The sequence below is a fragment of the Antedon bifida genome, chromosome 7, assembly GCF_963402885.1.
Source record: "Antedon bifida chromosome 7, ecAntBifi1.1, whole genome shotgun sequence".
In the NCBI taxonomy this organism is placed as follows: Eukaryota; Metazoa; Echinodermata; class Crinoidea; order Comatulida; family Antedonidae; genus Antedon; species Antedon bifida.
Window position 1 is genome coordinate 23,098,443 of NC_136232.1, and position 16,943 is coordinate 23,115,385.

General features: G+C 32.4%; 2 protein-coding genes across 10 annotated transcripts in view; both read right to left on the bottom strand.

The window, feature by feature from the left end:
* Positions 1-340: 340 nt before the first annotated feature.
* Positions 341-4,296, bottom strand: LOC144848133 (ovomucoid-like). Of its 2 annotated transcripts, none has more exons than XM_078704828.1 (4): positions 4,208-4,296; positions 3,124-3,411; positions 1,885-2,070; positions 341-1,103 (listed from the first exon to the last, which is right to left on the bottom strand). In XM_078704828.1, exons 2-4 carry the CDS (start codon positions 3,401-3,403, stop codon positions 883-885), a joined length of 687 nt encoding a protein of 228 aa, XP_078560954.1. In that variant the 5' UTR covers positions 3,404-3,411; positions 4,208-4,296; the 3' UTR covers positions 341-882. The 2 variants fall into 2 exon arrangements, with proteins under 2 accessions (XP_078560954.1, XP_078560953.1); XM_078704827.1 differs by having other exon boundaries at positions 341-1,106; positions 4,208-4,295.
* Positions 4,297-6,453: 2,157 nt separating this feature from the next.
* LOC144848747 (uncharacterized) overlaps positions 6,454-16,943 on the bottom strand; it is a 43,557-nt gene continuing 33,067 nt past the window's right edge. Inside the window, exons 8-21 of one of the 8 annotated variants that reach the window (XM_078705633.1) lie at positions 16,777-16,901; positions 16,053-16,289; positions 15,514-15,664; positions 15,287-15,351; positions 15,036-15,116; positions 14,638-14,676; positions 14,144-14,320; positions 13,566-13,670; positions 12,336-12,533; positions 10,784-10,843; positions 10,034-10,184; positions 9,319-9,759; positions 9,141-9,214; positions 6,455-8,904 (exon numbers count right to left, since the gene is read on the bottom strand). In XM_078705633.1, coding sequence (XP_078561759.1) covers positions 8,620-8,904; positions 9,141-9,214; positions 9,319-9,759; positions 10,034-10,184; positions 10,784-10,843; positions 12,336-12,533; positions 13,566-13,670; positions 14,144-14,320; positions 14,638-14,676; positions 15,036-15,116; positions 15,287-15,351; positions 15,514-15,664; positions 16,053-16,289; positions 16,777-16,901 — 2,189 coding nt within the window. In that variant the 3' untranslated portion in view covers positions 6,455-8,619. Of the gene's footprint in view, positions 8,905-9,140; positions 9,215-9,318; positions 9,763-10,033; positions 10,185-10,783; positions 10,844-12,335; positions 12,534-13,565; positions 13,671-14,143; positions 14,321-14,637; positions 14,677-15,035; positions 15,117-15,286; positions 15,352-15,513; positions 15,665-16,052; positions 16,290-16,776; positions 16,902-16,943 lie in introns of all 8 variants that reach the window. The other 7 variants (XM_078705632.1, XM_078705637.1, XM_078705636.1 and 4 more) reach the window with 7 other exon arrangements.

A 16,943-nucleotide genomic window follows, 5' to 3' on the forward strand; every position in this document is an offset into this window, starting at 1 on the left:
CTCAAATAAATACTTACACGTATGACCGATAAGCATTAGGTTATCTTTTGCGATATGATAAATCTATAATTACTCATATTTTATAATAGTAATAAATTACCTTTAAGCTTAAAAGAACTCGATAAAGCCGGTCTTATCCTAGCCTCGTAGTTGTCATATTGGGCGTATCGTAGGCCTGCACGCCAATGTTTAAGAGGCTAACGCACACAAATAACAGCCATACACAGGTGTTGTGAATGTCTATGCATAAAATATCTTTTATTCGCAACGTCAGATTTACGTTTTAATTACGTAACAATGCGTTGTGCCTTTTATGGTACAGCAGTCGCACTTAACAATTAGTACGCCGCGACGTACAACTAACCATAGTGTGTACGACATTTCTCCCCCTATGACATTTTACTTTATTATTTTCAAAATATTTTCAAGTTATAGGCTGCCCTAACCAAAATATTGACATGGTTCCCGAGTCTATCTATATTTACATCAAACATACAAATAAGATATTGTGATAACAATCCACCAAAACTAATTTAACTATGGCAAATCTAATGGACTAACTAAACAACACGTTACAAAAATAATTCAACCAAGACATTCTAACAGCAGGACACTAAGCTCGCCTTGCCAGGATAGGAACTCGTAACAGACTTATGTCCGGCTGCGACAAAATACTGTATGTGCATATTCTCCGCGGCGCTTAATGGGCGTAGAAAGGCTGATCGTGTCGCAGTCACAGATAAACGCTTTGATCTCCAGAACTCACCATCCTGTTATTAGATTACCTTGATTCAACCACGGACCTATAAATTAGGCCTACATTTTTATTTTTAATAATAATAGTTTAGCATAATAGTAGTTTAGTTAGTATAAGTAGTTTCTTTAGACATCCCCACGGGTGATGCACGGTCCCTCATTAGCAATCGTCAAGTTCGTATTACCCGTCGTACATCTAACGGCAAACAGAATACACGGACTTGGATACGTTACGTCATCGCTTCCGCACACAGGATCATCCTCCAATGGACACTCAGTACGGCACGGTGTTGTCATGGTGTCTGTCGTTGGATTGATGGTAGTAGGGTCAGCAGTAGTTGTTAGCACTTCTAGAAGAAACAGAAAAGTGTCACTTCCCGAACTAAACGTTTGTTTGCAAACTCGAGCAAGTTTGTAAAGCTCTGTCTACACGATCAAACTAGTTTGACCAAAATAAAGTGTGATGTGCACGAATATTGTAGTGATATGCTTAAATATGGTAGTGATATGACATCATCATGTACATATGGGCACATTACATTTTTGTTTGTCACATACAGTTTGATGGTGTAGACAGACTTTTAGTGCAGACAAACTTTGGCAACTTGCAGAAAACAATGTCTACATTAGCAAACTTCAATTAGCTATAGTGTTGACCAGGCTTAACAAATATTAAATGCAAGTCAGTACCTTTAAATTGAAAACAATTTACAAACTTTAAAAAACATCTATTGTCAAGCAACAAACATCTTGCAAAAACTATAACGCAAATACTAATCTTGACATTAAAGAGAATAATGAATTATTGTATAAATCTTTGTAGAACTAGAAAATCCTTCGTTGTAAATAGCATTCATATTTTTAATTCTAATGTAAGACGATAATGCAATTTTTAAATAGTTTTACATTTTTAACAGTATTTTTAACTTTTTATCTTGTATTTTTAATCTGTTATAATACTGCACGTTTTAAATTGTTGCAATATTTTTGCAATATTGTTGTTTTTATCTACCAAGCAAAGTGAATTTCCATTTTTATGGACAAATAAAATTTCTTGAATCTTGAATCTTGAAATGTATTATTTTATTATTCAAAAACTGATTATAAACAATGTTAATAGTGTATTACCATTTGGTGGCGTCTGTACTGTTTCACACTCTCCTTTGTAGTTCACATCTAGCTCTCCATTTCCAGTCAAACATTTTTGACGACACAACTCGCATTTGCTATTGTAAGTAACTCCGTCGGTGCCACATACTTTGTGGTATGTATGCCAGTAGTAATAGCTCGAGCATCGGGCGCATCCACGAGGACCTGTAGTGATATAATGTTATGAATATTATAAAAAACTCGTATTATGTTGCGAGTACTTACCTGGGACAACAAAAAGGCCATTGTTCCATAACGGATCACCCTTTGGGAAAATGGAACGATCCTAACCGATCATTAATTATTCACAAACAATATGGATACGGAACAACTCATTCATGTGTCTGTTCACAAGAGGCTAAATAATAGCGCTTCAACATGTTAAGGTAGTTTGATACCAGTACCATATTATAGAAACGATCTTAAAGTGGTGACTTAATTATGACGTCATCATTACCATCACATTGTCTGTGGGCCTATTATAGTTGGCAAAACAATCTCCTTGGTGAATACAGCAGGAAATCTTAAATATTTATTTGACTTTAAGATATATATATATTTAAGATGAAGTAACTATTTAAAGGAAATAACTCATTCAGGTGTGATTGGTGAATGTGACCACTGTAGAAACGCATTGTCAAAAGTACGGTCGAGAAATCACTAAACGTACAGAAGCCGCTCGGCAAAACTGTTCTGGTTTAAGCTTGGTTCCCACTAGGACACAACGCAATAACGTAAGCCGCAACGCAAGAAAATTGGCCAATCAAATAAAGCGTGGTTCCCACTAGCGACGCAACGCAAGGACGTAACGCAACGCAAGTGAATTGACCAATAACAAGCGATGGCTTATTCGCTTGTGATTGCTGTCTATAACTTCGCTTGTCATTGGTTAAAACGCTTGCGTTACGGTTACGTCCTTGCGTTACGTTCTAGTGGCAACCAAGCTTAAGATGGAATTATTCGCTGTCGCTTGTGATTTGTCAATTCACTCATGCTTGGTTCCCACTAGAACGTAACGCAAGGACGTAAACGCAACGCAAGTGTGTTGACCAATGACAAGCGAATTTGTTTTTTAATTCATCGCTTGTGATTGGTCAACTAACTTACGTTGCGTTGCGTCCTTGTATTGCGTCTCTAGTGGGAACCAAGCATTATTTTGCGGCTTACGTCCTTGCGTTGCGTCCTAGTGGAAACCAACCATGAGTCCAGTTAACTTACCAGTTTTTGTACACCTTCCATGGTAAGCGAATTTTAGACAAGTGGATGTACACATCGCCTTCATCAACTCGCACATATTACGATATGTTTGCCCATCGTTTCCACAAACATAATACACAGTATCCGAGCACTTGAAGCCCTGGTATCCTGGTCTAGGATAATAATTTATTGCTGGATTAGTGCTGTGTTTCGATTTTCGATATTTATTGCCTCGGCCAGCTGAGAATGGTTTCACGGCAACAGCCAGTAACAGAAGACAGACAAGACCAACGAACTTCATGCTGCTATCTTGGAAAAGAAATTGAAACAAAAAGATATAAAGGGTCTTTCACACCTGTTCCGGCACGGATCCGGAAAATTCAATCGAACGTTAATGTTTCGTTCTCACTCGGCTTGGCGCATAGCCGCGTGGAGCGTCATGAAAACGAAACATTGATGTTCGATTCGCCGGACCGGAACCGTGCCGGAACAGTTGTGAAAGACTCTTAAAACAAATAAAATAGAAGAAATGAGATATAATCATGGACCTATGAATTAGATATGATATAAAACAGAGCATGAATTACCATATAATTCTTATCAAATATATAATAGTAATAAAAAAAAAATCAGTATTTAAATTTTAATATTCATTCACCATAAAAGTTTACGCAGAATAAAAAACAATAACGGAAAAATAGTTTTAATACTGTATATACATTAAAGATGTATTATTATACAGATATAATACAGATATTGCCTGCTTAGAGGTAAAACATAATATTTGACATCCACGAAGGATCCGAATGATATTTTGCTCGAGGGAATATATATTTCCCGAAGCGTATTCATTCATCATAAAAATGTATGTAGAATAAAAAACAATAGAAAATATGCTGACGTCCTGAAGCTAAAATGTTCATCTCCCAATTCACTCAACAAATATTATAGGCCTACATAGAATGTAACTCAACTTATATTTAAAATATTTTTTAAAATGCGAATGTATGTGTAACACGGTCTAATATCTTCTTCAAACATAAAAAAGTTGTACAAAATTATTAAAAATGAATAACACACTAATAAGAAGAAACATATGGCCTACCTTGTGGTTCAGGTGCGGTTCTAAAATGTGAAGTAAAAAACTGAAATAATAATCCAAGTCTGCAATGTTTACTCTTATATAGGTTCTACCAGCGATGATATCATATCCTAATCGAACACATGAATTTCATTTAACAATAAATCCACGATTTACCGTACGGTAGAATAAGGACTTGTATATCAGGGACACGGTTGGCGTTCTATGACCCTTGCTCTAATAATAATCATTGTTGTAGGCCAAAATTGAACAAGGCACTACACGAAAATAGCAATCAAATCTATGGGTAAGCAAATTGCATCCGATGCGAATTAAGGGAGATTATACTGTGGTTTGGCATCTTATCTCAACATTTTTTACAATAAAAGTCCGTACCAAGCGATGACTACTTTATTATGTATTTAATAAGGAAAGTTGAAATTGTTTGCACTTTTTTAAACGTTGGATACATTGGATTGTTGACGACACTAATTACGATTATGCGGTTGAAGAAGAAGAAGTAGATGATGATGATGATGATGAAGAAGAAGAAAAGTACAATGATACAATGACGTTGTTGTTGATATACTGGAAATTATGTTGATGGTGAAGTAAGGTCCTGTATGCTGCTCATTAAATAAGATAGTTAAACGGTATTTTGCTCAAAATGTGTTAACAGTGTTGCTCATGATGTTGTTAAGTACCGGTATCTTGCTCATGATGATGTTATGTACCGGTATCGTGCTCATGATGAATATACGTACCGGTATCTTGCTCATGATGAAGATAAGTACCGGTATCTTGGTCATGATGAAGATAAGTACCCGGGTATCTTGCTCATGATGATAAGTACCGGTACATTGCTCATGATGAAGATAAGTACCGGTTATCTTGCTCATGATGAAGATAAGTACCGGTATCTTGCTCATGGTGAAGATAAGTGCCGGTACCTTGCTCATAATGAAGATAAGTACCGGTATCTTACTCATGGTGAAGATAAGTGCCGGTACCTTGCCCATGATGAAGAGAAGTACCGGTATCTTGCTCATCATGAAGATAAGTACCGGTACCTTGCTCATCATGAAGATAAGTACCGGTATATTGTTCATGGTGAAGATAAGTGCCGGTATCTTGCTCATGATGAAGATAAGTACCGGTATCTTGCTCATGATAAAGATAAGTACCGGTATCTTGCTCATGATGAAGATAAGTACCGGTATCTTGCTCATGATGAAGATAAGTAACGGTATCTTGCTCATGATGAAGATAAATAACGGTATCTTGCTCATCATGAAAATACAAACCGGTTTTTTTCCTTGGGTATTGCATAGACAACTAATAAAGACGAAAAATAATGACGATTGTAGCAAAGATATTACGTAATCAGAAAAGCAAATAATATTCTTTTGGTTAAAGATGTTCTTGTGAGTAAAGCTACTAAAATATGTACTTGTTTAATAGTCTAATGACTCATGATTATCACATGTCCCGTCATTTTTAACCAAAAAGAAAAAACGAAATCCACTCGGATGGGACTTGATAGTCAAGATCATTCGTCATCAAATATAGGAAAACTATGATCCACGATTTAAGGCCTTGAGGTGAGGCCATGGGAAATCCTAGAACTTGAGCATTAATTAGACATAATATCTACAACCGGCTCACGTACAAATAAAAGACGTGCTGTACCGATTACACAGTAGTAAAAGACTGGTTGAAGTAGGTACGTACTTCCGACATGGTTAGGCTCGTTTAATTTAATAAACAATTATATTTAGTATTGTTTAAAAACTTCCGGACATTCATTAAAATCGACAATAGAATTTGTCATAAAGTACATTCTTGGATGTTTTACACCTACTACACACTCCCGATAGCTGTTCCCTGGGAGAACACCTACATTCTACTAGTGGGTGTTCACTAAAACACCTCAGCACAGTAAAGTTTAGTTCTGAATCATAACAATATAAAAAACTAAATAAATAAATTTAAAAAAAAATAATTAAAAAAATCATAAACAGAATCAGTCACGATTCACAGCGGTGTATTTCATAGGCAAATTCCATAATACAGCGTTTCATGTGTGAAGCTCACCAACAGTGAAGCTCACACACCAATCGCAATCTCTCATTCAACAACAAAGGGCGGATAGACATACGCAACATAATTCTATAATATTCCTCCAAAAATATTTACGCACATGCATTTAGCGTAGCGGAATATACGCATAATATGCTGACGTACAGATAGATGCGTAAATGGTGGAAGAATTGAACGATTCGAAGAGTAATGGATATAATGTTTAATGTTGGTTTAATGTTTTCTCCATGTTGGTATTGGATAAAATCAAAAAACATTTAGGCCTACATAAATGTGTTGTACTTTATATATACCTTCCCTGAAGATCTAAACATCAGTAAATTCTTGTAATGTATGAGTATAACTCATTTATCAGTTTTAAAAACTATATAAAATATCAGTAAGTGTCAAGAAACCGTTGTACGGCTAAAAACAATTAAATGGTTGAATTAAATTTAATCATTTGAAAAAGATCACATTAAAACAAAATGTGTAATATGAACAACATACAGCTAATTGTGGGTACTTTTTTATCATAGCATGTGAGAAATATTATATCACTAAATAATATTAATAATACTAATATTACGATCACAATGTACTATTATGATCACAAAATAATATCTTTATTGTCGCAAAATAATATGATCACAAAATAATAATAATATTATGATCACAAAATAATTAATAAAACTAATATTATGATCACAAAATAATTTTAATAATTCTAATATTATGATCACAAAATAATATTAATTTTACTAATACTGTACTATGATCACAAAATAATAATACTAATATTATGATCACAAAATAATATTAATAATATTAATAATCGTCCCAAAATAATTGAATTTTTACAGCAGATTTTCCTTGTTATAGCTGTACAAATTTATCTATAAATTAAAATTGATTAATTTTTTATTGCTCACATTTTTTCTACAATAATAATAAACACAATGGAAGGTTGCAGTCAATATAATCACACACGGATATTCAAGGTGTTGAAAACAATAACAAGTATATCAGGAAACTGGCCAGGTATATTATGGCCAATTCAATTCAGTCTGAATCTAATCAGATCTAATACTAATAGTTTCAATTGTGCAATAACAATATATTAATAGATATGGTGTGAAGGCTAATAAAGCTCTGTCTACACTATCAAACTTCTTTGATGACAAAAAAAGTGAGGTGCCCAAATATGGTAGTGATATGCTTAAATATACTAGTGATATGACATCATCATGTCCATATATGGGCACATCACATTCTTGTGTTCACATGAAGTGATAGTGAAGACAGAGCTTAACAGTAAGTAATTTAGAAAAAAATCATTTAATCACAAGTTTTAAATGGCTATACTGCAGATCTTGCCTTTGATTCGTTGAAAATGACCAAAATGGAATTAAATTCACGTTCCTACAATTTACACTGTGAATAAATATGAATCAACCTGTGAATGACATAAATCTTAACTTTGAAAATGACCAAAATGGAATGAACTTCACATTCATAAATGTTATACTATGAATAGGTACGCATCAACCTGTGGATGAAATAGATCTTAACTTTGAAAATTACCAAAATGGAATTAACTTCATGTTCATAAATGTTACACTATAAATGGTATGCATCAACCTGTGAATGACTTAAATCTTACTTTGAAAATGACCATAATGGAATTAACTTCACGTTCATAAATTTTATACTATGAATAGGTACGCATCAACCTGTGGATGAAATAGATCTTAACTTTGAAAATTACCAAAATGGAATTAACTTCATGTTCATAAATGTTATACTATAAATGGTATGCATCAACCTGTGAATGACAATCTTAACTTTGAAAATTACCAAAATGGAATTAAGTTCACGTTCCTACAGTTTAAACAATGACTGAAGTATAAAAATAGAAATTCCTTACTTTACTTTGATAAACATAAATTTATTCAGAATAATATGTACACTACGATAGTTTATACAATTAAAATTTATTTTTTTTAAATAAAAAAAATGTCAATTAATATTAAAAATTTATTTTTTCCCATTTATTATATTTTTTTAGAAATGTTTTATAAGAATCAAGGTACAAGGTTTGAATATTTACCAACAAAATTGAAAATTGACTTAAGCAAAAATATTGACTGAAAGAAGAGTTAAGATGATTTGTTTTGTTAAGCATGTTTGATTAATCTGATCCCAGATACAATTAGTGACTTATTATGGAGAAGTTAGCACACAAATTCTACTTGTAAATTATTTCTTTTGAATGTCATTGCAATATCAAATATTATATGGCAGCTTAAAGATCTACATTACTAATTACTAATTGAAAATTATACTAAAGATAAACATTATAATATAACACATGCTTTTGACTTCTGCTGGTTTCCAGGTGATTCTTTTGTTTTCTTTCCATCCTTCGGTTCTTCTTCAACATCATCCTCATCAACATCGTCATCATCTTTTTTAGCTGCATTTTTTTTCTTACTCTTTTCTGCCTCTTTTTTCTTTTTCTCCTTTTCTTCTTGAATTTTCTTTTGTTTAGCTTCTTCTTCCTGTTTCTTTTTACTTTCATCAGCTTTCTTTTTACTCTCTGCTTCTGTTTCTTTTCCTTTCTTTTTCCAGAATTGCCAAGACTAAGGAAAAGTATAATAATCATTCATCTTGGAAAATTTTTTATCAGTGGAAAATTACTTCTATTTATTGTCATTTGCATATAAAATATACATAGAAATTATTTCAATTACAGGATGGATAAACTATTTAATAATTTATTGTGCCTATAGACTATAAGTCTCATTTGAGGATTGGAAGCCACTACAGTTTATACAGAGTTTTTATTCAATTGGGCCCTTTATAATTTAAAAAATACCTTCGCTGGTGGATCTGTATTTTCCTCCTCGGTAACCTTTTTATCACTTTTCTTGACTTGTTTTGATTTTGTATCTATTAAAATCAAAAGCAAAAATCAGAAAATTATACATAAAATTGCAACTAGAAAAACACTTTTAAATGTATAAAAAATATATTAAGTTCTGAATTCATCTTACCTTCTTTGTCCTCATCATCATCCTCATCATCATCATCATCATCATCATCATCATCATCATCATCATCATCATCTTCATCCTCTTCTTCATCTTCATCATCTTCTTCTTCATCTTTCTTGATCATTTTCCCTGTTTGTTTTCCATTTTTCTTTGAATCATCTTTTACTGCTGGTTTAACATTTTTAGTGATTTTGCCTTCATCTTGATCACTTTCCTCTTCATCACTTTCCTCTTCATCATCATCTTCTTCATCCTCCTCCTCCTCACTCTCTTCCTCCTCGCTCTCTTCTTTTGGTTGTGGTTTTCTTAATGGTCTTGGAGCTGGCTTTGGTACATTTCCATTTGTCTTTGACTTTTCTTGAGTACTTTTTATAGGTGGAATTGTTCGCGGTTTTACCGCTGGACTTTGTTGCATTTTAACTGGTTGTTTGTTCACTTTAGCTGCTAATAAAAGAAAATAATTCTGAGTCATATACAAGAGAAAAAATTAACCAATATAAATGTTAAAATTCTTGTTTACATTGATAGCAAGGTCAAATTATTAACTTGAGAGAAACAATAAAAAGGGTGTTCAGATGGAATGCGTTAAATGTGTTATTACCTGTGTTATATGGTATCACAATCAAAATACTAATTTTAAAATCGATTTCTCTTTCTGGATATTTTTCAGTAAAATCTTACAAAATGGTATTGTAATCTATTTGCGATATGATACCTTTTTCATCTTCTTCATCATCATCACTATCTTCTTCTTCACTGTCATCATCCTCTTCATCATCCTCCTCTTCATCATCCTCCTCCTCGTCTTCACTTGGAATCTTCTTTGGTTTTTCTTGAATACGTGGAGCTGGTACCGGTTTGCGATTCTTAAAATAGAAAGACAAAGCAAATAGATGAATGCTATTTTACTGGTAATCTCATTCTACTGTGCAAGAAGGAGGTCGCTTTAATGACACCTGTTAAATATGGTTAGTATATCATGATTGTGAGTTTGTGCATTAAAGTACCAGTAGCAGCACTCTAGTTAGTAGTTTATTTCCAATTTAAGGTTCCTAGGTTAGAAAAATAAAATGTAAATGCAGTTTAAATGATGAAATTCAGAAAGGCACAGTATGTTCAACACACTAGGAGACAGTCCTAAGAATAAGGCATGGTATTATGATGATATTAAGGATATGTCTGAGGATACAAGCAATATGGTACAGAAAGGTCTCGAACCCATGCCTCTCACATGCTAGTCCAATTCCTTTACATTATGACACATTTTTCTCTCTTATTAGCTTTTATCTCGGAAGCCATCATGGAATTAGTTTAGATTTTATAGGTTTTAAAAATCCAGCAATTGGCAGATTTGTAATCTGCTTGTCCCGACAAAGCTAAAATAAAAGTAAAAGTTAGTTGATTAATAAGCAGTGATAATGCCACAGCATTCCAAGTGCAAAGTGCAGGATCCAAGTTATAATACCTCAGTTTCTTCTTCATCTTCTTCCTCCGATGAACTATCAAGAGCAGACTTTTTTTTGGACTATGGTAAGAATAAAGAAATCATTTTGTAGAGGTAGCAGTTGCCTACCAGATAATACTGGCCTTTTGTTCAAACAATTTAATGGAAGGATACCTAATCTATTATTAGAGATTGACATTCCTTAGATCTCTCTTTTTTTGTCACTGAAATAAAAATAGTAATAATAAGACAATAGTAATCAATTGCTCTATTATATTTGCTGGAAGAATATAAAAAGCACACAATTACCTTGTAATTATTAAAATTAAATAATATTACGTTTGTATAACTAAAACTAATAACAAAACAACAAGATATTTGCAAACACTTTTTTCCAAATATTAAATTCTATAAATATTAAAAATGAAAATATTAATAATAAAAGATGATGATTAGTGTATCTTGATACTAAATGATATGAGAGACATTGACTCCTTAGTCAGAATAATCCACACTATTTAGATGACGATGATAATGAACAATAAATGAAACCAGAAAAGTTAGAGGTAAGAAATAGAATATTACTCAGAGTTGCAAAACCATTCCTTCATCAATTCTAAAGCTCTGTCTACACTATCAAACTAGTTTGAAAAACAAGTGTGATGTGTCCAAATATGGTAGTAATATGACAACATCATTTTTCTGTCACATAAAGTTTGATAGTGTAGACAGAGCTTTACACCAATGAAATGACTGCAAGAAATATACTGCTAAATGATGAAGACAAAAAATACCTGAACAAGAGAAGAGAAATATTCTACTGATGGAAATCTTAAATAAAAACACCAGAAGAAGAAATAGTGTTAATGGTGAAAGAGTTGAAAAAACCCTGAAGTATTAGTATTGAATGTAATCAAATTTATACAAAGATGAAATAATTATAATATACTACAAATCATTTACTGCCACAAAAATGAATCACGGAGTAACTAAAATTCACTGGTAAATGATGAACACAAAACCAGAAGAAGTTAGAAGAGAAATGTGTCTACCGATAGAAGATGATGACCATAAATAAAACCCAGAACAAGTAAAGGAAAGAAATAGGTTTAGTGTTGCAAAACCAATAAGCATTATAATCAAATTAATTCAAACTTAATTCTATTGCAGTTGTAGTAGAATTAAGTGGTAGTAAAGAACACAAAAACCAGGAGAAGTTAGAAGACAAATATTTCTACCAATGGATGATGACCACAAATAAAAAATTAGTATAGTAAATAGTGCAGTGTTGCAAAACCAACAAGTTTTAGAATCAAATCAAACTCATACAATGATAAACTTCTAATGCAAGAAATTCACTTCTGAATGATGATCACCACCAAACCAGTTTAGTTTATGGTTACAGAGATGGTAAAGTTGTGCTAATCATTAGAAAATAAGAATGGAACTCGTACAATGATAAACCAACCATGATACTATTTCACTTTGATGAAGACAAAGAAACAAACTGATGAAAATTAGTATACAGATACAGATTGTGAAGCTTGTTCAGACAGCTGTAGGTTAAATCTACCTCTTTTTCTTCTACACTTAGTTCTTCAATGACAGTTTCATCAGCAGGTTTTTCCTCATTTGGCTGACTGTCAGGTTCTTTTGAACGCACTTCAAGAACTGTGTCTTTATTTGTTTTATTTTCCTTTTCTGCATCCTCCTCTTGCAACTTCAATTTGGATTCTTCTGATGTTAACGTCTTATCTTCATTTACATTTTCCTGATATTGTTTTTAGTAGAAATATTTTACTGATTTTATTTATGTATGGAATAAACATGTCAATAACATTGATATCAAAGAAACCAGTGCCTAGAAACATAAGATAAAGAATTATTCTTTACTCCATGCTAGGAACATATGGCAAATCAGTCTTTGTAATATCCATTTAATTGGTCATGGTGAGGACACCACACATAATTGTACTAAATATAGAAAGATCAATCAATCATCAATCAGTCAAATATGACGGAGATGACATTAATTGAGCGCGTTTCATCAGCACACCAAATATAAGTCATACAAATTAATAGAAAGACTGCAAATGATGTTCTATACAACACTGTACAGTACAGTAAGATTAGTATTTGCATAAAGTCATTTGTGAATGTTACAGCAAAACACAGAGAATACAAAGAAATCAAATTCATTAAATGAGTGACATGGTGAGACTTTCAAGTGGATAATGGGTGCATATTTGAATTTCTATTACATGTAATCAGTCATTGCAGTATCAATGATTTTCCACATTAGTGAATATATGGTGGATAAATTGTGTATTTCTACATGGTGAACCAGTGTTTCAGACAATTTGTTTTTGACATGCTACATTGAATTAGTGCTATTTTGTAAGGAACAGTGTGCTTGGTAGATTAACATGTTTCTCTTCTGGATCACATTATTGGCAGCAATTATGCAGACGTCGATTTTCAATTCAAGTGCACTTAATGTACAATAGATTCTACAGTCTTTAACAGAGAAGACTTTGTTCGACCACCAGAACTATGGACAGATTTGGCTGCAAACCCATGCCAATGAAGTGGCTATGGATTAAAATTTACAAAGCCTCTGTCTAAACTGCTTGAATATTGACCCCATGTCAATAGTTATTAAAGTAGTAGTATGTTAAGATTTGTGCTAACAAGAATGGAAAGAAGGAAAAGAATATGAAATGGATGATTGTGACAATTACGGTGATCTGCTGTTGATAGATCACTTAGTTAATAGTTAAGGAGCACCACAAGTCTGTTCTACCTCTTCTGCTGATTCACTGTCCTTCATAAGATCTCCCAAGTTTTCTTCTTTACTGTCAATGCCTTTGACATTTTGTTCTTCTTCTTTTGTTTCACTAATAAATTCCTAATTTAAACATATTTATAATCATATTACTTAATTACTACTATTAATTTAATATTCATTTATTTATTGATAAATAAGAATTTATGTTTATACAGTATTATATTATCTTGAAACAGTAAGGCTTTCATGAAGAAATGTATTTTATTTTTCAAATACAGTAGTATATATATAAAAATATAAGAGGGCAAGGCACAAAAAAAAATCAGATACAAAGGTAATTAAAAAAAAATGAGCTATCTATATTGGAGAATAAAAAGATACACAAAATATGAAGGAAATTATATAGATGAAAACAAGGAATCCATGTTTAAAAATAACTAATTGTTAATGAACTTTGACCTTAAAAACAAGAGGAATGCACAGACAAAATGAGCCATCACCAAGATGAAAGAACTAGTGAAGTACACGTTGAAGGAAAATGGAATAATACAAAAGGAGAAGAATTCCAACCAAAAACTTATTGTTAAATCTACCTTAACATCATTGGAAGTATTGTTATCGTTTATAATATCATTTGAGATCTTTTCATCAACAATGGTTTCTTTATTACTGTCTTCCTCTTTTATTTGATCCTCTTGATTTTCTTTTGTTCCAGATTCTTCTTCTTCTTGTGATTTATCATTTTCTTCATTTATACCATTAACCAAATCCTGGTTTTTATTGTTTCATAAGAAGTTGATGAAATATTTCACGATAATTTTGTTTATATTTTGAAAAAATAGCGTTTCAAAGCCTTCACTAATCTAATTTAGCTAAAAAAATGTGTAGTTATGTTCATGCTTATGTCATAGCGCCCTCTGTAATTTAATAATTTAATAATTTATATAATTATGTTCAGATATTATTCATGGTATCTGCCTTAACATGCTGGGAAAAAAAGATGCAAACAAACATTCTTGTTATACTTTTAGTTCTATATAATTGAATTTCGTTTTCAAAAAAATAAAACAAAATTCAATCATCTTACCTTGTTGTTTGATCGTGCACCATCATGTTCATCTTCTCCCTAGAATAGAGGGCAAAGGTCAAATAATAAAAGTTAACAACTTCCCATTGTGTTGTAACAATTGACTATTAACTATACCAAATTGGAAACAGCAATAAACAAACACAAAGAATACTGCTTTTGAATTCTAAATATTATTATAACAACTTGGTAATTTTCCTGAAAACAATACTAGTGAAATTAGTTATATTCCAATAGAGAATCGAAATGTTAAAAACAAGGAATGTGTGTCAGTTTGATGTTTAGAAAGAGAATGTTCTAGGCCTATGTCCAGTCTGAGGAGCACTACCAGATCATTATTTTCAGAGTGTATCATGCATTAATACTTCAAATAAGTTGTTATCCCCATTAGTAATTACCTGATCTTTTCTTTTTACTTTATGCATTGCTGAGAACATTGGCTTCATATCTTTTCTGGATCCACTTTTTGAAAAATGTGTCTGGAAACAAAATTATGGGATCGTAGCAAATGTTTAGTAATAACACGAACAAAACTATTTAATATTAAAATATATCATTTTATACCAGAAATTTTTATACATGAAAATGTCTTGAATTTATGATGACAGGTTTTGAGAGAACTCAATGTATATGTTAAACAATTACTTACGGTTCCTAAAGGATCTTCACTATTACATGAAACTGGTTTTGAGGCAAAATCAACCTCATCTTCTCCTAAAATAAAAAGTAAAAATTTGCTTTCTTATTGGCTGCAACTTGAATTAACAAAAATCTATGATGAAACCATTTAAACCATTGAATACTATCTTCTATCAACATTATGGGCTTTGAAAAAATGAATTCATAGAGTGATTGAACAAAAAGAAAATCTCATACCTTCTGGCTTTATATTCTGTATCCTTGCATGGTCCAGTGAATTTAAAGTTGCATTATGGGAACTGTTTTTATCATTCAGAGACTGAAGATAAGATTTTTTAGATGAGCCTAGAGGGGGTAATGTTCGAGCCAATGGAGGAAGAGGAGAAACCTATCAAAACAGTGAAAAAAAAAATGATTTAAATTTATTATTAAGTTTAGAAAACATGGGTATAAAAAGGTGGAATAGCTATTGGATTTGATAATAATATCAAACATTTATAAAGCGCTATTTACCAGAGTCTCACAGCACAACATAACTATTTCAGGAGAGAAAAGGGGATGGAGTGCAACGGATCGAATGAGGAAGTTGGTTCCAGATCTCTGGTGCCTGAGCAAAGAAGCCCTTAGGCACAGATTTTAGGTTGGTTCTAGGTGGTGTTAACATATGAGGATCCATTTCAGAACGAAGACCACTGCGTAGTGATTTGATTATTGTACATAAAGCAATGTTGTCTTTCTCCATTTATAGATTACTTAAAAATCTTATGAGTCCCAACCTCTTTATCCCTTCTCCTTCCACGAGCTGTTCCATTCAACGATGAATTTAACGAAGCTCCGAGATCTGTGACATCACCAGCTGATGACGCCAGTGACTTTCCTAAACCAGGTCGTAGGTGACTTGATAATTTGAGGGGATCCATCGTTTCTTCCGATTCTGATTCTGTTGACATGTGGCCATTTGATATACCTCGCTTGACTGCAAGAATGACCATGTGACACCCACCACAAGATACCTATTTTATGCAAAATGTTTAATTATTCAAAAACAAACCACCATCTTCCATAATGATTTAAAAATAAAAATGGGTGGCCCTAGTCATCCATTCATAGAAGCCAAAACTTATTTGTTTCCCAAGTAGCACATTTATATATTTTGTATGTTGCTGATTTTGTTAATTGCTCTACAATGCTTTGATCATCTTTGGAAAGGTGCTTTAAAAATAACAAATAATAATATAATAATGAAGCAATGATGTCTATCTGATGGTGACTGTACAATGGACCTGATATATGACTAAACTTCAGATTCAGTTGATAGAAGATTAAAATTGCTGCATTATAACAAAAATAAAAAAAAATTTTCATTTCAATAAACATCAATGTTCTGTGGAGCACATACTCCGACAATTTACTGTATACTGCATTCATTCTTTGGAAATTTGTTTGGAAAAATAAAACAAACCAAAATGAATATTTGTTAAAATCAAAGAATGAACTTACATTTTGTACATCAAAGCCATGAAATCTATCCACTTTAGTTGGTTTAAATAAATTGCAATAGCTTTCATCTCCTTGACCTAGTTTACCATGTCGTCCATCTCCAAACGTTAGCATACTGCCCTTTTCTACAAAAAGAATCATTATTATTTGTAATATTACTGTGCAGG